This window comes from Camelus dromedarius, chromosome 4 (assembly GCF_036321535.1).
Source record: "Camelus dromedarius isolate mCamDro1 chromosome 4, mCamDro1.pat, whole genome shotgun sequence".
In the NCBI taxonomy this organism is placed as follows: Eukaryota; Metazoa; Chordata; class Mammalia; order Artiodactyla; family Camelidae; genus Camelus; species Camelus dromedarius.
The window spans coordinates 3,345,511-3,365,008 of NC_087439.1; the positions used below are offsets into that span (position 1 = coordinate 3,345,511).

Sequence of the window (19,498 nt, forward strand, 5' to 3'; positions counted from 1 at the left end):
TTTGCACGTGTAACCAAGGAACTATTGATTTATTAGCTGGTCTCACTCCAGATCAAGCTAGTTGCTCTTCCTGGCTTCTTATTAATGAGCCCTCTGTGTGTCCTGTTTTGAGGAAATCATGATGATGGGCTCCCCCCAGGAAATTTCTATGTTCCAGGAGGAGCCAAGGTGGGACAGCCAAGGTGGATTTCCTATGCATCTCATGAAAAATAAATCTCTCTTCCAAGTGTTGGGAGATGGGTTTGTCGACTGAAAAACTACACAACCTGAAAGATGAGAATTATGTTTTATTTGGCGGATTTTCTGAGGACTTCAAGGCCAGGTGACAGCCTCTCAGATAGTTCTAAGGGACTTCTCCAAAGAGGTAAGGGAGGAGCCAGGATTTATAGGGGGTTTTGCAACAAAAACCAGGTAGTCAGAACATCAAAAGATTACTGTTGATTAAAGAAAATCAAAACATCTCAAGTTAATGAATTTAGCACTTTTCTATGTATGGGAAGTGCAAGAATCTGGGCTCATTGAAATCATTCCTTTCATATGCACCTTGGCTATCTGGGACCAATATCTGTTTCTTTCCCATCCTGAGTCCCCTCAGTTCCCATTCACCCTGAGGATGGCGAGGACTTGGCAGCAGCAGCCCGTTTGTCTCCATCCTGAGATCCCCCAGGGCTCACCATCAAGGTGGCTATAGTGGCTTGATGGCTACAACATTCTTTATTTACTAACACGGCAGGCAACCCTTCTCATTCACGGGCTTTTACCAAACCACAAACTTATCCAAGGTTCCCTTAGTTAATATTTGGGAAAGGCCTTACTCCGCCTATCCCCGCACTTGGTCTAGCCTCTCTGCGATCCCAAACCCACCCCTGCGCCCCGCCCCCTGCCCTCTCTCAGGACCGTTTCCCTCTAGGGACAGGGCTTGAACTGCAACCTCACATGCTTGCCGCAGGTGGGAATTCGTGGCACGCGGTACTTGGACTTTCGTCCCCTGGTCAGCAAACTAGCTTGCAAAACATTGCCTCCAACCCTTCTCCCTTATGCCCGCCCCCTGCGCTCCGCCAACCAGGACTTGGTAAAGAAACCGGAACACCACCCGAAAGCGCGTCGGGGGCGGGAACTTTGCCGCCCCGCACTGCGCGTGCGCGCGCCGCCTCTTGCGTCACTCGGCCGCGCCCAGGTTCTCCTCGGTGGCGCCCCTTGGTCCCGGTGGCGGCGGCGGGGACCGGAGGTCGTCCGGGGCGGGTTCCCCTCGGCGCTCCCCCATGGAGGAGGCGGCGCGCACGGCTGCAGCCCCGGATGCTTGCACCTCCCACTGGACGGCGACGAAGGCGCTGGCCACGCGAGCTCAGGAGGGGGTGGCTAGTGCGGCCTGTGTGGGAGTGTGAGCCGAGGTGACCGGGGCCGGAGAGTGGACAGGAAGCCGCGCGGCGGGCCTGCAGACCGGGGTGAGGTCGCCACTTTCTTCCTTTCAGGCAAGCGCCAAGGGGCTACTTGTGGGTGGGTGCCTGCCCATCTTGGGTCGGGAAGGACCCTTCAGGGCTCTGGGGAACGCTGAGCCACGCGTGTTCTGAGATGGAAGAGGTTTTCCTCCTAATCTGCATCGAGAAGTAGCACCATGAATTGGATTGCCAGTAAATCCCACTGAAACCTGGCCTGGCCCTGTGCGGGGCGCGTGGTCATTAAGTTCATTAAAATAGTTTCATTTTGTTGAGAGTTTTAGAAGATTGTTTCAGCTCCTGCGGAGATATTAACTGATAGTTGAACAAGCTTTAGATGTCGCTGTAACGTTTTGAACGTGGCTTGCTTAATTTCCTAACTTTTGTAAAGCCACTGAATCCTCTCTTCCTCTTCATACAACTTTACTAAACTCATTGTAGTTTAGTGTTCATGTCTCTTGAACCTCTACTAGATTTTTCAATTCATTTACTACAGGAATGGTTCTGTGTCTAGAAATTCTCTATATACCGTGAGCCCACTTAGTGATTTTTTGTTTTTAAATAATAAGAATGAATGTGAGAGAATAGAGATTTTGGTTCATACCAGGAAGCTGTTGAAGCAGTATGTTATGCCCGGTTGAGTAGGTACTGTGTTAATTGATGAGTAAAACGAGTATGCAGGCTCGTAACCAAAAATTTTTAAAAAGTATTCAGTAACTATTCATCCCTTTTGCCCAATTCTGTATTTTTTTCTTTCCAGGCTGGAGCTACTCTGCCAGGGCTTAAAACTTTAAATGAGAATAAAGGGTATTATTAACGAGGAAATGAGAGTGAATAAGTCATCTCAAACCTCTTCCAGCCTTTTTTTCATAAGAGAGACCATATTAAACTTACATGTAAGTTAAAATTTTAATTTATAACTAATGTTTCTTAATAGGCTTGGAGATTTAGGTTCTGTAGTTTTTATTAGTATTGCTTTTAAAAATAGCCAAATGAGAGACTGGAAAAAGTTAAAGCAGTGGAAACTAAGCAGAAGTGAAGACTGAGAAATCTGCGGTTTTAATGATGTGGGCTGTGTATACAGAAGTAGAGTCTGGTGGACACTTAAGTTCCAGTTCAGGCTGTGTAACTTTCTGTGTGGTCCTCTACATGTGATTTAACCTCTGGAAAGTTTGGTTTCTTTATCTACAAAGTGGAGTAATGATACTTTTTCTCATTATTTTGTGGATTAGAATTAACATATCAATTACCTGAAGCACTGCCTTCATAGGTGTTCGATAAGTGATAGATATTACTACTAGGGAGACATGATAATAAGGAACAATCACACTGGTTTTCAGGATATTTCTATTGTATAAAAGTACCCTGTGGTATCCCACCTGCCCTTGCTCAGTTAGTGTCAGCCACAGTGGCCTTTCTTTTCCTAGAAAATGGCATACTTGCTCATACCTCAGTACCTTTGCACTTGCTTCTTCTCTGCTTTGTTCTTTTAGTATCTTTCAAGCCTTTGCTCAATGTTACCCTCTCCATGAGGCCTCCTGACCAGCCTGGTTAAAATAGAAGCCCCCTATCCCAACTCCCCAGTGTCTTCAACATGCTTTTCTTTATACCATAGTATTCACTACCTTCCAATGTAATGTCCTTATTTGCTTTGTTTATTGTATTGCCCTACCTGCAACAGAAGGTACATTCCACGAGCGCAGGGTTTTGGTCTGTTGTACTCACTGCTATATCCCTGTTCCTCGAACATAGTATGTATTCATGTAAATATTTGTTGATTGACTAAATGAGATAAACAATCATACCCCTTGTCCGCAACGAAGAGGATATGAGTTACGTACATTAGTAATAATACAGGCTAGAAAAGTGTCTAGAGAGAGATTCAGGTTAAAGGCTAGGGAATCCAGAAAAGATTGTCTTACTAGATTCAAGTAGGGCTTCATTGTGGAATTGCTTTTTTGAAGTAGGACCTTAAAGATGAAAGGGATAAAACAGTAGTGTGTTGGCCTAGGGTAGAGTCAGGGTACATGAAGTACAGTATTGGGAAGCAAAGATTTAAAAGATAGATTTGGAACAAGTGGTGAGAGTTCTTCGTTTCTGGGTTAGAAAATTTGGACTTACTTCCGTAAAAAGTGAAGAGCCATTCTAAGCAGGAGAATGAGATGGCAGCGATGTGTTTTAGAGAGCATTGTGGCAGCAGCATGTTTTAAAGCTGGATTAGGGTTGGAAGAGACGGGAGGTGCGAGGCCATATTTCAGAGGTAGAATCCATCTGGCACCCTTGCCCTTGATTGCAGTCTGGGTGAAGGGGATGGTGGAGCCTGGGTCAGGACACAAGGAAGAGCAGGTTGGACAGGAAGACAATGACCTACACTGAGAGGCTGGTTGGAGCTGCGCCTGGCCTGTGTTCCAGGTTGGGGCCTAAATGGAGACTTCAGTGGGAAAGGCAAAAGGCTGAGAATGAGGAGACCTGGGTTCTAACCCTAAATCTGCTGCCCCACAGCTGCATAAGTTACTTAACATCTTTGTGCCTACTTTTTTCATCGTGAGGCTCTTATCACTTGTCTTTTTATACTTTTATGAAAATGAAATGTCAAAAGTACTGTGACAAGTTTAAAGCTATAAATGTACTTTAGTTGGTATAATTTTTAAAGTTAGCTAACTTTGTTGATTGATGAAAGTCACTTTGCAAAGCAAATCCTTTTTTTTAAGAGCTGCATTTTTTTTTAGAATTGGACCCAGAACTTTGTGCATGCTAAGCACACCCTCTACCACTGAGCTATACCCTCCCTGCTGCAAAGCAAATCTTAATGTAGGCCTTTCTTACAGATATTAGAATGCTGTCCATGTATTTCTGTTCCTTAAATTATGTGTTCTCCACATTTTAGAAGGAGATGGACCAATTTCATAATTTTGTTTTCTTGGAGATATTTAAATTTCACTTTTGACATACTTAAATTTAGTGGAAGTTAACATTTTAAGTATTCATAAATATTAGTAAAAGCCACTTGTGAAGATTAAGTGTGTGAAAGTTTAGAAGGAACAGGTTGGAAATTTGAGAAGTCTTTAAAAGTAGAAGTGTGTTTACAATTTGAATAGATTATTTTCATAATTCTTGCTTGTTTGTGGGGTCCTTGAGGACAGGGACTTTGCTCATCTTTATGACTCCAAAGCCTGCCACATCATAGCTGCTCAGTATATGTTTATGGAACAGATGGCCACATATAAATAACAGTAACAGCCAGACATGGGTAAGTGGGACCTTCCCCCGAGTCCTTCTGAGAGGTAAGATGGACAGGTTACCACCACCAGCCCGTCATCTTTGGTTTGGGAACTTAGTTGAAGTGAAACTTACCACGTTTTCTTGTTTAGCTGTCTTTAAACCTGACTCTGTCTCATAGCTAATCCTTAAGGAATTAAAAAATAATCTCTGTTTTAGGCTCTCCCGGCTGTGATTGAGCTTCACTTACACAGAGTGGGAGCAGAACATTACCAGGTCCGAAAATAGTGAAGCAACTATTCCTTTCAGGACTTTCACACTGATGTCCTGTTTTCAAACTGTAAGTCAGATGAGATCATTTCATTTACTTAATTTAGTGGCTGGAGACTGCTGTGTAATTTGACGGCACGCAACTGTTGTTACTTGTCATCCTCCCCCCGGCCCCCCACGGTTAGTTCCATGAGTGAACGAACCTCGAAAAGCTTACAAATCAAATTTGCCAGTATAAATGAGTGCCTTCTGTGAGGAAACCACCAAAAAAACCCAAAAGTTGTTGTCTTGAAGAAACTTTAGAGTTTATATTCGAAGATAGAACTGCAATTGGGAATCAAGTTTTCTGAAGCTATCTATAAATAAAGTAAGTGCCAAGGAGAGAAAATGCCGTGGGCTGTAGCTCTTGGAGAAGTCTTTGTAGCACAGCTTGAAGTGTGAGCTGGCCTTGGGCGAAGGGCAGGTTTTAGGTAGTGGGATGGAGAGCGGGAGGGCTGTGGTGTGTCTGGGCAGTGATGACACTTGTCTGAAGGGAGCCTTGATCCTGTGTTGAGAAATGAGGTGGGCAGAGGGGTCAGCTCTCTAGAGCCACACGCATGATAAGATTGATCCAACAGACCAAAAAAGGCCTTCTCTACTTTTTGTGTTTTTGAAATTTTCCATAATAAATAAATACAAATTTAAAAAGGTAAAAAGGTGTGCAACTTTATGTAAAATGTGGAGAAAATTTAGATATAGGCATAGTAAAGTTAAGAGCAATGAACTCTCAGTGGTCCCAGGATAAAATGAATAAGATTCCATTGTAAAGTGTTATTTTAATCACTTCTTCACCTTGTTGGTAGAGGAGGGATTTCCTCCCTGTGGCACCTGACACGGGGCACACGTGAGCAGTTTATTAGTCACTTTTACGGCTGGGAGGACACCGCACACTTGCGGCAGGGCAGGGACGCGCACTACTCAAAGATAAGCAGGCGCTGTGCCCAGTCCCCATGATGAGGTGGGTTGTTAGGCTTCGGACCTGGCATGGGAGCAGAGTCGGGGAGGGCGAGAACTTGTGGTTCGTCATCCCAGTGACCAGATGTCAAGGCCAAACGTGATCTTGGGTCTTAACTTTAGACCTTAGACCACGTGTATGTCACGTGTGTTTAGTGAAAGTTAACATAAGTGTAAGTAAATATTAGTAAAATAGTTATAAATTTGGTATTTGAAGGTCAGTTTTATATAATTAAAATCGAAAAAAATTTTGGATTTGTGAGGCTGTCATTATACTGGGATTGGAATTACAGGTAAACCTTACTTGTTTCTGGGTATCATCTCTGCAGATAACTAAGTTCCATTTTATTGATTCCAGAATTATCAGACTATAGGTTGGCTTGTTCTGTTCAGACCTTCAAAAGGGAGATTGATGAACTAGGGAATTTTAAGAAATCACTTCCTCAGTAGAACTTGTGTGATAATTAAAACAATGTTCCATGAAGATAATGGTTAAAGGAGAAGGAGGATTTTATGTTTTGTTAAAGTTCGGTGACTCTTGCTCATGAGAAAGATATACCTGCCCAGCGGGCTGCCGTGTTTGGTAGCTAGGTTCTCCCTTTTTCCAACCTTGATTACTCTTATCTTTGCATGGTTACTTGTATGTGGTACTGTCACTTCCCAGCACACCGAGAGCTTGTTACAGTTCTTCATCTTACAGGCTGTAAAACAGTGGTTGCATGTTAGGCTACTGATCTGAATGATGCAGTGGTTTTCTGTCTATTAAATGACCACTCAAGAATAGCTAACTTTTTTAAGGCCAGTAAATATGATTTTCATTTATCTGTGTTCACCCAGTGTTTTAAGGCATATTTTGAAACCGCTAGATAGCTAGGTTCACAGGGTGAAAAAGGTGGCTTGTGTGCAGGAAGCCAGGAGCTGGCACTCTGCTGAGGGTGACTGCGTCATGAACACGGATAAACCAGTTGTTTAGGGTGTGGTGGGAACACTGTGAGCATACTTTTTTTTTTTTTTTTTTTGGTTACAATCTTTTTGTGTGTGTGTGTGGTAGAGCAGTCTAATTATAGATTTGAAACTTATCTTTCATTTTTGTCGTTTCTATTTATCGATATGTAGAAGTGAAGGAGTTGATTCAGACTAAGTCACCAGATTTGAAAAACTAGACATACTTGCAGAGAGAGAGCTTCATTCTTTTGTGTTGAAGTACCTTCTCAAATCTTTATCAATTATAGTAAAGCACCATTGTAAAAAATGTTTTGTCACACCTGGAAGTTTAATATCAAAATTTCTTTTTTTTTCCTTTTGAGGTATAATTGACAGCACTGTGTTAGTTCCCACTGCACAATATAGTGATTTGACATTACTGTGTTACAAAATGATCACCATAAGCCTAGTTACCATCTGTCACCATACAAAGATACTACATTGTTACCTTCACCTGTTTCTCTCAGCCTCCACCCCAATCTGTTCCTTGTCTGTTTCCCCACGAAGACTAAAAGCTATCACCATTTCATCCAGAGAGCTTAGCATAATGCTTAGCTCCCATAACATGTGTTCAGTGAAAACTGAGTGGATGGATAAGGTACTTGAGGAGCTAGGTTTATAGGAAGTTACATTGCCTTTGTTAAAGGCCAGAGTCCCTTAACCTGAAGAACGGAAAAACTTGGCTAGTCAGTGAGGGTTAATGACTAAGGATCCTGACTGAATTGCATTTTAGTTCTGGGACTCAATTGTTAAATTGTAGGACAAAAAAAATCTCAAGACATACCAGAAGGTTGGACTGGCAGTTAGTTATAACCAGTCATAGTTATAACCATCATTACTTGTAGCTGAGTAATGTTTTTTCCTCTGCTTTAGTTTGTCTGTCAGCAGGGTTCTGAGTTGACTGGGAAAAAAATTGCGGTCTTTGGTAAGCCTCTGCATCCTGTCTGGTCTTATGGCTTGAGTCCTCTAGGGTCCATGGCACTCATGTTCTCTAAAGCCCACCAGTACCACATACAAACCCTGGCAACTTCTGTCTGCTGGAGTTATTATCCTCTGCTAACAAAGTAATGTGAACCCTGCCTTCTCCTCACACACCCGCAAATAGGTTAAATAAGAAATAAATTACCATATGTTTCTATCTATATAGATTTCTAAAAAGAGAATATATGGGTGAGAAAATTTTTTGATTCTCTGTGTAGAATATCGAAAAGGGCACATCTGTGAACTTGGTAAATATATTTATAAAGTAGATTTGTATATTTTTATGCTTGATTTTCATTCATTTTTTTTCTTATCAGCAAAATTTTGTTACTATGGACTGTCCAGCAAAGACTGGAAATGTTTTTAAAATATGAAACCAGAGTTTATAAAATCAATTTAAATATGGGTTTTAAATTTTTTCCAGTTCTGCTGAGTTATAACTGACATGTTAACATTGTATTAGTTTAAGATGTGCCACATAATGTATATATCACAAAATGATCACCACAGTAGGTTTAGTTGCCATCCATCACCACACAGTTACACTTTTTTCATTCCTTACGATGAGAACTTTTAAGACCTACTCTCTTAGCCGCTTTCAGATACAGTGCAGTATTGTACTGTGTCAGTGTGCTGTGCATTACATCCCCAGGGCTTACTCGTCTTGTAACTGGGAGTCTGTACCTTTTGACCCCCTTCACTCGTTTGGCCTGCTCTCTACCCCTGCCTCTGGGGGTTTTCCATGAGTTCCATGAGTTCCGTGTTTCCATGAGTTCGGTTTTTAAGTATGGTTTCATTTCATGATCCCATCTTTCACCGTAGGTGGAAGAAGTAGAATTAGATTAGTGCTAAATGTAAATGGTAAATATATATATTTTATTAATAGTAGTAAAATTCTTTTATGAGAAGAGAAATGGAGTGAAATTTTGAATTGCATGTGATTGTGACTGAGTCGTGATCATCCTGTGAAAATCTCATCTTGTTTTGCATCGTTCAGGTTTGAAGACTGCATCATCCTGCCTCCAGCACCAGCAGTTTCTCTGTTCTTGATCAATGTGATTCACAGTAACTTAAGTAGCAAACGAAATGAGCCAGGGGCGTGGAAAGTATGACTTTTATATTGGTCTGGGATTGGCTATGAGCTCCAGCATTTTCATTGGAGGGAGTTTCATTTTGAAAAAAAAAGGCCTTCTGCGACTCGCCAGAAAAGGCTCCATGAGGGCAGGTAGGTTGTGGCCTGTGTGACTCTGAAGTGGTATCAGTGAACATACTTAGGTTGCTGGACTGTAGGGGACCACATCTTCCTTCCTAGTGACTATATTCAGAACTTTGAACTGTGCAAGAGTTGTAAGTGCTTATAGAAAACCAAACATTATTTTTGCAATGAGAAAAATAAAAAGTAAGAAGATGTTGAAATAAGTGAAGTACTCACTCTTGCCATTATTGTCAAAGTGGAAATAGAGACCAGTGCCCATCCAGCCTTTTCTTTACATTTTGATGTATCTGCCGAGGAGGAAATGAGGATATCTGGATAGAATCAGAATCTTATTGAAGGCTAGGATCTGTTGTCTGTGATAGTAGAAGTTTGACTTTTACCTTAGATATTTTTCCTGATGATCACAAGTTAGCAGGAAGGAAAGAGAGGGCCTTCTTACATTGAAGTGTAATCAGCTGAGTGATTCCCAGAAACTGCTGACAAGTCACAAGACCTGACGTGATTAAACCCCCTCTGACTTCGTCTGGGGCGTCACGACAGCTGCCAGCATCCTGCTGCATACTAGTCGTGTTCCGTCATTCAGTCTCTGCTTCAGTTCCAGGCCCAGTTCTGACCTCATAGGGAAACCTGCTTTGGCAGTAAAAAAAAATAACTACCTTTCTCTTTCCTGTGCCATCTGTATGGCCAAACCTAATCAAGCTGTCTGCAAACAATAGCCTCTACTAGATTTTAGTGAAGAAGGGAGAAAGTGTTGGCATACACTGCTTGAACACGCGTTTTCCTCATTCCTAAGGCAGGTATTCATTGTCCATGGTGGAGGTGCATGTCAAAGGGTTCATTCCCGTTGGCTTTTTCTTTTGAACAAAGGCTTAAGTGCAGATTGCTTCTGATTTTATTAATTTGGTCTGGAAGATAGTCGAGTAAACAGGCAGGTTAAGTATCCTGGAAGCCCCAGACTGTGAGCGGTGCTTCATCTTTTTATGTCTGGTCAGTATAGGACCCCTTTCTCCCTGGGCACTGTCTCATAAGTGGGGCTAACCCACACCTAAATGGCTTATCCACTTTCTGACTAATTCATTTGAAGTTGGGCTACTTCTTGTGGTTCATTCTCTTTATTTATTGAAACTGAGTTCAGAAAAGAATGAAGTATGAACTGAATGTGAGTTTTGATTTAATTCCTTCACTCACCTTCTCATGATCCTCACGTCCCCTTTTCTAAGATAATCATAAAAATATTATCTAAGACATCCCCTGTGTAATCATGATGAAAACTATTCAGAGTAGGAATAATCAGCAAATGAGACTTTAAAATCTGTCATTACTGGTAGTTGTCATGAAGTTACAAGGGTCTGATAATCTTCCAAAGAAGTGAAATATATTTTCATTCACAGGTCAAGGTGGCCATGCATATCTTAAAGAATGGTTGTGGTGGGCTGGACTGCTATCAAGTATGTATAGAAAACATTCCAAGAAGATACTATTGCTGTTCATTGAAATTTTTACATACACTATTATAGCCTCATATTACCAGCAAATTTTAAAACTTCAAATAAATCCTGTTTTTTTAAATGAACAAAACTCAAAATATGTAAAGGTAAAACCTATAAAAGTCATTTAGCAGTTAAAAAGCTTATTTAATTTGAATGAGAAGACTTTCTTTTTCCTATCTGATTGAAATATGTCTGTGTGTGTGTGTGTGTGTGTGTGTGTGTGTGTATGTATGCGCACGCATTTGAAAAGGTTCTGCTCAGTTTAAGGTGATTTTGGGGGTGTGGATAGCTCAGTAGAGCATGTGCTTGGGATGCACGAGGTCCTGGGTTCAGTCCCCAGTACCTCCTCTAAAAATAAATAAATAAAATAAATGACGTCCTTCTCCCCCAAATAAATGTAAATTTAAAAAAATCCTTAAAAACAAAAAGGCGATTTTGAAAATGAAAGATACAGAAAACATCCTGTTTTTAATTCCTGCCTCTCCATTGATTTTCATTCCAAATTGGAAAGGAGATATGCATTTGATAAGACTTCCCATGCTTATTTCGATAATAACCTGTAAAAAGGTACATAGAAAAAGTGATCCTTAAGACACCGAGCCTTCAAAATATTCAGGATTAAGTTATGCGATTTTTTTTCTAAGTTGAAGAGCAGTTGAAATAACGAAGAGATTGATTTGACTATTCATTCAGCAAATATTTCTTGATCGTTTCTCCTACACCAGGAGTTGTAGGTGCCAGAGGTATACTAGTCAAATAAACAGAAAGATCCTTACCCAGATGAGACTTTACCTTGTACATGGATGACAGTAAACAAGATAAGTTCAAAGGTGTTTGTTAGTGATAAATGCCAACATTTGCTAGGAGTAAAGTAGAGTAGGGATGTGATAAAATGAAGGATAGAGAGGTTTAGATTTCAGTTGAGGGGGGCCAGGGCAAGCCTCACCAAAAAGATAAAATTTGAGTAAGATATACAAAGGAAGTGAGGGGGCTGGCCACGTGGCTGTTTGGGAGAACACGTGAAGCAGGAGGAAACAGCAGCTGGCCTATTAGGGGGTGGTAGGCAGTGTCCAGGATAGCCCACCCAGGTTCTCACCCCCAGTATTCACACTTCTGAGTGAGTCTCTCTCACACTGAATTAGCGCTGGCCTGGTGTGATCGAAGAGTACGGTGATGGCGTGTGACTTCCGAGCCCAGGTCGTCAGAGACATTAACGTTGTGCCTTGACTGCTTGGAGTGGTCCCTCTGAAGCCAGTTACTGTGCTGGAGGACAGTCAGGCAGCCTGTTTTTTGTGTTTGTGGTCGTAGGATATAAATATCTATTAAATTTTAAATTAATAAACCCATATATAAGCATAAATTTGATCTTTTCAATTAAAATTATAGACTTGTATTTCTGATTGGTTTCGACTCTAATGTTGATAACTTACAGGACAACCCTGATGAATGGATGGGAGAAAATACGGAGACAGTAATTTCGATTCAAATAGTACATAAAAATATGTAAATAAATGCAGGCATTTCCATTTTGAGTGGATGTATTCCTGTATCTGAGAGTTTTCTTTTGTTCTCTGTCTCCAAGTGGGAGCTGGCGAGGTGGCCAACTTTGCTGCGTACGCTTTTGCACCAGCCACCCTAGTGACTCCGTTAGGAGCACTCAGTGTCCTAGTAAGGTAAGGCCCCTACCCTCCACACGCAGAAACAGCAGTTGGTGTTTCAGTCGGTGAAGTTTACAGTACCATCTGATTACATATGTTCAGCATAATTTACATTTAAACAACCTTGAGAACTTTTTTTTTACGCTGTGTAATAATTTGCTTTTGAAAAGTTACCCTCTGTGCACAGGTAAGCTGTCAGTTTATGGGAGAAAGTGCTTTTATGCTTTGTCTTGCTTATATTCAGAGCCAGCACTGGTTCTCCTTTAATTTCAATTTTTCAAAATTCCAAGTTGCATGTGTTAAGCAGTGTTGATCATTTGCCACATGCATACTTTGGTAGGTGGTGGTTGGTGATGAATAGACATCTGTACCTTCTACAGAAAACCATGGGTTGAGGCAAGGCTGCAGACTGGCCTGGGTACTTGTTGGGAAGGATGAGTCCAAGACTTCTGTTTCTGTTGTTTTAATCATTAGCCCAAACAGCTAAGCCCATATTGAAGTCTGGATTTTGGCTGCTATTCCTAAAGTTGGCTCATTGATACGTGTTTTTTTTTCAAGATAGTATATACAGAAATCAATATTATATGCAGATTATGTTATTTTTAAGATACTATATAGTATACAAAATGTATAAAGATGTAAGATGCCATATATTATGGAAAATATATAAAGATATATTATGGAACATGTCATTTTATCCTAAATTTTCTCTATGTAATGCCATTATTATATTCATAGATTTGTACTTTTTAGAAAGAATTTGATAAAACTAGCGATACAGTATTGAAATTTGAAAATTTAATTAATAGGCAGATTACATAGAATTAAATGAAAATGTACAAAGGATGCATCAACCAGTAGGGATAAATTAAAGTTGAGCAAATTTTAATTATTGATTTGGATGTAGAGTTTTAATTAGAATATAAATTTGTATCATAGCTCTGTTTATTACAAATTTCACCTTGATGTCCTACAGTGGGAAGATGGTAACTATACTGATTTAGTGTATGATGAAGCAGGTGGTTCCCCAGAAACTTGCATTTTATAATTGAATGTGCACTTTCTTCACCTTGGCTGGAAGCCAGAATCTTCATAAGCTCACTGTTTTAGTTGGAGTTCAGTAATTTAAATTCTGAGTTGTACTGATACTTAAAAATGAGAAAAGTAGCTAATTATTTTAATGTTCTCCACTTTTCCCCCCATTTTAGTGCCATTCTGTCTTCATACTTTCTAAATGAAAGGCTTAATCTTCATGGAAAAATTGGGTGTTTGCTTAGTATCCTGGGATCTACAGTTATGGTTATTCATGCTCCAAAAGAAGAGGAGATTGAGACTTTAAATGAAATGTCTCACAAGCTAGGGGATCCAGGTAAGACAAAAGAAGAGTTTTACTTGTCTTACTGCATTCTACTTTTCAACTTAGCTTTTATTGCAATCAAAATTTTACGTGCATGTGAAGAGGCCAGTTGTTCTACGAGGCTTATTAGGAAAATTGTGGTCCTTTTCCTCCCCCACCCGCCCCCTAAGCCCTTGTTTCTTTTGTTCTTTAACTTGGTGTCTCTAAATAACATGCTTATATTCTTGCCACTTGCTTGCCTTTGGGCATTATTGTGTCTGTTACCAATTGCATATCTCTTTAGTTCTGTTTAAATGACTTATTTTATTTATCATCACTACTCAACTTTTATTCTCAGCATGGACATATAATGCGTATGATCACTTTTCCTTTCTTGTTTGACCTGTGATTTTCCTGAACTAATACTGATCTTGTTTGCTTAGTTTTCTTCGAATTTCTGTCCATCCTGAAACTCTTCCCCAGTGGCCTAATTCTGCTCTTCTCAGTAATTTCAGACGCATTCGGTATTCTCGCCTTGTCACCTCTGCATGGCACTCTCTCCCACAGCCTTGTTTGGCCTCAGTTTTGACAGATGTCTTGAGGCCACCAGCACAGCTGACATCGTGGGTTTTCCCTCATCAGTGTCCTGGGGGACCCTTCGCACTTGTGTTCCTTCTTGGATCCTGTTTCCTGAGTCCTGGGTTTGCACCTTCGTTTTGGTGGAGCTGCTCTGGTAGGAGACAGGAGAGGTGCAGGAAGAGATCAGACTTTGCGACCTTACATGGATCAAAATGTCTTTAGTCTACCATGGTGACCTCATTACCTCGTCACTTCCAGTGGTGCTGCTGAGAAAACACACACAGTTGATTCTTTTTTTCTTTTTCCCTTGATTCTTTATCTTTTATATGAGACTGATCTTTTGTCTTTGGAAACCTGTAGGATGTCCTTTCTGCCCTCATGGTCTGCCATTTCCCAGTAATGTGCCTAGATGTGGTCCGTTTTTACCCATTGTGTTAGGTGCGTGATGTATCTTTTTAATTGGAGAATCATGCCTTACTCTGGGGAGTTGAATTACTCCTTTTATAGTCTTTTCTCTGCTTTCTATTTGTGAAATTCTTCATGTTCTTCCTGCTGATTGGACCTCCTAAACTAGGCCATCAATTTTCTTACATAGTTTTTTATCACGTATTTCTCATATTTTTACCATTTTGGCTTTTTACTCTGTCTTCTGGGAGATTTCCTCAGCCCTTCTTTTGAGTTTTTTGTTCTGCTGTTGTATTTTTAATTTCCAAGAGCTTGCTTTCCTTCTTTGATTTTTTTTTAATTGTGGCAATAACCCCACATGACATAAGTCACACTCTGACCAGCTTCCAGACGTACAGCGCAGCCCCGGCAGCCACGCACGCGTGGTGGGGTGCGGCCGCTCCCCGCCGTCCTAGGTGCTTTGGTGTCTTTGTATGCAGACTTCAGTATCAGGACTGTTCGTGGGCCTGTTACTGGGATCTGTTTTTCCTTTGGTTTTCAGTCATGTAGTTTTGTCTTTGGATGTTTTAGATTGAATGCTGGACGTAGTATATTAAAAAGTGTGAAGACTCTAAAGTGATGTTTTCTTCCTTCAGACAGAACTTAAATTTCTTGAGGTGGGCAGATAAGAGCACAGCAGGTCGCCTGCAGCCTGAAGTATTGTTTCAAGCTTTACTGGGGCTGGTTCTTTCCATTCTGCCTTTATCCTTGGCCGTAGCCCTCTGGTTCTCAGTGGTTAGGCTGGGATGTTCACTTGGATTCTCCACCTTGGTGAGCTGTGGATGCCAGTGTCTGTCTCGGCACCCGAGACTTCAGGCCTCTCTGCTCAGCCCTTTGGCCTTGCCAGGCTGTCCGCTTGGCTCCTCTGACCTCGGTGTGTGTAGCTCTGTGCCCACAGGCTCCCTAAGGGGAATTGCTCACGGAAATGTGTGCTCACTTCTCTTCAGTTTCCTCCTTCCTGGAATCTTGGCCCTTGTGTCCCAGCTTAAGGTTAGGCAGCCCAAAATTCCACCTTTTCTTTTAACCTTATCTACTGAAACTCCCACAGGCCCCAGGTTACCACTGTCTGCTGGCCTTTGCGCCACCCTCACTCCTGCTCTCGACTCTGCTGCTGCCCTGAGTGGACTTCCTTTCTCCCCAGATTGTGGCCCCTCCAGTTCTGACTGCTTTGATTGCTCTCATATTTCATCATTGTCTCTCCGAGGATATTAATGGTAGTTTTAATTGTTTTCTTTTGGGGGGCTGGGGGTGGCAATTTACCTATTTTAAAGTTTCCCTCTGTTTATATGGAGCCAACAAAGGCTTTGTTTTTCTGGTTGTTTTGGCCTCTCCTGGTGATCCTTGACTGCCTTCTGAGTTGGGCTGGCCAGATCCCCAGCAAAGTGTGGCTGCCAGCATCCGATGATTCAAGTGGGGAGGAGGTTACCATCTTAGACACATGCATTACTCCAGCCCCCATTCTGGCGAAGCAGCACACACCCAGCTGGCCTAGGGTCGTCCTGCTCACGGTGGCCTGAGGAGCAGTCACTCAGGTGTTCAGAACCAGGCAGGGACCTGGGGTCTCATTGCTTCCTGAATGGACTTGCAGCCAGGCCTCCTGTTTTCAGTCTCCCCGTCACCCCACTTCCAGAGGTAGTTTGCATCTTTAGAGCATGCTTTGTTGCAAACTGAGTCACTGTCTGATCTTCAGTCACTGCTGATACTGGCTGCAGCTTTCTTAGATCTGCTCGTATCAGTTATTTCATAATGTTGCTGTCACCTATTCTTGTTTTTGTGTTTGCTTCCTTAAAAATCCTATTAACTGTTCATTTTAATAGCAGAATTTGAGAAGTGGAAAGATTGACTGCTGTGTCTCAGTTTCCTTGTCTTAAAATGGAGATGACAGTGTCTGTGTTACAGGGTAATTGTGAGGATTTAATGAGTTACTCAGTGCAACTTGCTGAGAAGAGCGCCTAGCCCGCGGTGCTGCCCCATCGGAAGCTCTTACCATGCCGAGTTCAGGTCTCTGTATCCAGCCGGAACCCTGCCAGTGATTTCCAAGTTCTTGTATTGATTTGTTCTTTACCCTAGTGGTCGTCCCCAAAGATTTTAAACATTTACTCCTTTTTAGACAAATGTTCTTTAGCATCTGTAAACTGTTGAGCATCTCAGGGTCATCTCATGACTTCTCTCCACTGTTTTTTTTTTTTTATTGTTCTGATTGCATTTGTCCTTAGAGTTAGAGCACCAGTGGGTGGGGAGTAGCACGGTGTTCTGGAATAGACAGCGGTCGGGCAGCCTTATTCCATTTTCTTTGATATACGTTTGACCCTTTAACAACATGGGGTAGGGACGCCCGAGAAAACCCACTTTCTAATCCGTCCTCCATACCTGAGGTTTCGTGTCCGCAGGTTCAGCCCCCTGGATTGTGTACTGCTGTCAGGTTTGTGTTAAGCTTCCATCGTGTGCATCTGGCTAAATATTCACGCGTGTACTGCCCCAGCAGAAGCAGGCTGAGTTTTGTTTTAGGGCCACACCTTTTCTCCTTCCTCTTGAGTTAATATCTTGTTTTGGATTCTCAGTTTTCTTTCAGTCCGTAAAACATTTGACTGAATAGAATTTTTCCTTGCCTCCTGCAGGTTTTGTGGCCTTTGCAACACTTGTGATCATTGTGTCCTTGATACTAATCTTTGTGGTGGGACCTCGCCATGGACAGACAAACATTCTTGTGTACATCACAATCTGCTCTGTGATCGGAGCATTTTCAGTCTCCTGTGTTAAGGGCCTGGGCATTGCTATCAAAGAGCTGTTTGCTGGAAAGCCTGTGCTGCGACACCCCTTGGCCTGGATTCTGCTGCTGAGCCTTATAGTCTGTGTGAGCACACAGATTAATTACCTGAACAGGGCCCTGGACATATTCAACACTTCCATCGTGACTCCAATATACTACGTATTCTTTACGACATCAGTTTTAACTTGTTCAGCTATCCTTTTCAAGGAGTGGCAAGATATGCCTGTTGATGATGTCATTGGTACTCTGAGTGGCTTCTTTACAATCATTGTGGGAATATTTCTGTTGCATGCCTTTAAAGACGTCAGCTTTAGTCTAGCAAGTCTGCCTGTGTCTTTTCGGAAAGATGACAAAGCGATGAATGGCAGTCTCACTAACATGTATGAAGTTCTTAATAATAATGAGGAGAGCTTAACCTGTGGAATCGAACAACACACTGGTGAAAACATCTCCCGAAGAAATGGAAGTCTGACAGCTTTTTAGTAAGAAAGATGTAATTAAAAGGTTAATCTGTAACCGTGTTATAAAGTGGATTTGAATATCAGAATGTGTCTGAAAAAGCATTGTTCTCAAATAATGTTCTCTAGAGACAATCTTTTTTAAGGTTTCACTAAATTGGACCAAGAAATTACTTTTCTTATATTTAAATGATGGTAGCTCACTAAAATGACCTCAGTACATGGCCAATTTCTATTAACATTGTGTTATTGTAGAGGTATTTTAAATTTTCCTTCACCAAAATCTAAATGCACTAATGACAGTTTTAAGTCTATAAAAATGCTTTATTTTTTCATTGGTGATGAAAGTCTGAAATGTACATTTGTCATCCCCACTCCATCAATCTCTTTAACCATTTTAAAGCTTTTTGATTTAAAAAAGAACAAAATTAACTCAATACATTATCCTGTAGTTTACTTTACCTTTAAAAATGGCACCTGTTTGATGATTTTAATTTTGAAATGTTAATTTAAGAGACTCCTAAGTTATTAAATGAAGGAAATTCATTAATAAAACAAACAAGGTAGGAGATCACCCGATGGAAATATTTCTCAGGCTGTGACTCGACATCGTGCACATTTGATGGTCTTGCTTGACGGCACCTTGTTAAACCTGTTTTTTTCTGTTGGGCTGCAGCCTGGCTGGTTTTGTTTTTTTTTTTTTTTTTCAGTTACTCTAATTCCTTGATACCTGGAACCGTGATTACCATGTTACATCAGCTCTTGTACTTTTCAGTATATTTTCATAATGAGTTATATTGTCATTTAGCTCATCTAACAACTCTGGGAGATAAAGTCAGAAGACTAGGGTAATTTCTTAAATCTAGCTCATGTTATAATAAAAACAAATTGAAACAAAGTTCTTTTCTAAGTCTGAATGCTTAGAATAAACGGTGTTTATAAAATACAGTCTTTTTGTATCACATATTTTACTTTGCTTAAGAGTTTGTTCGGACCACTATATATTTCAGTTTTTTAAAAACATCCATGGGAAAAAAATGTTTACAGAAAATTTCAAATATATGCAAAAAAAGGTAGACTAGTATAATGAACTCCATCCAGCTTCAAAACCTATCATCACAGATGGGATTAATTGGCCTTAAAAAATATTGACAGCTAATTCCCACTGGGGTAGGAAGAACTTGTTTCCATTCTGCTGCCCCTGCCCAGGGTCCCCCAGCTCAGCCCATCATGTAACCAGCCGGCACTGAGCCTCACTGTCCACGGCTTTGTCAGGGCAGAGGTGACATCCAGGTTTCACGAAGTAAATTCCATTTTCCCGACATTTTATTACTGACCCTCTAAGGAGCCTTTGTAGACTTTAACTGCCTCTCCATGTAATTTTACCACCACAGATACACTCTGTTTATGTACTCTATGTATATCTGTGTTTTGTATACAACAGAGAACCAATTTTCACCCCTTTGGGTGTGATACTGCCCTCGTTGAGAATGCAGAGGTTATTAATAATAAATTCTTTAACATCGTACAGCACTTGAAATTTTTATTTGGTTTATAATTAAGTCTTATAAAACTCAGTGATGTGAATTACTTAAATTCAGTCATTATACTTAATGTTTCATCATATTCTATATGTTCCATTATACGGAGAGCACAGATACTAT

General features: G+C 41.0%; 1 protein-coding gene across 7 annotated transcripts; it reads left to right on the plus strand.

Moving 5' to 3' along the window:
- The first annotated feature begins 1,157 nt into the window (after positions 1-1,157).
- On the plus strand, positions 1,158-18,547 carry NIPA2 (NIPA magnesium transporter 2). 7 transcript variants are annotated; one of them, XM_064484647.1, is made up of 8 exons: positions 1,158-1,472; positions 2,197-2,332; positions 4,875-4,995; positions 8,881-9,108; positions 10,491-10,547; positions 12,172-12,262; positions 13,456-13,616; positions 17,225-18,547. In XM_064484647.1, exons 4-8 carry the CDS (start codon positions 8,970-8,972, stop codon positions 17,857-17,859), a joined length of 1,083 nt encoding a protein of 360 aa, XP_064340717.1. In that variant the 5' UTR covers positions 1,158-1,472; positions 2,197-2,332; positions 4,875-4,995; positions 8,881-8,969; the 3' UTR covers positions 17,860-18,547. The 7 variants fall into 7 exon arrangements, with proteins under 7 accessions (XP_064340717.1, XP_010980409.1, XP_064340719.1 ...); XM_010982107.3 differs by having other exon boundaries at positions 1,158-1,445; XM_064484649.1 differs by lacking the exon at positions 4,875-4,995.
- Positions 18,548-19,498: the final 951 nt, after the last annotated feature.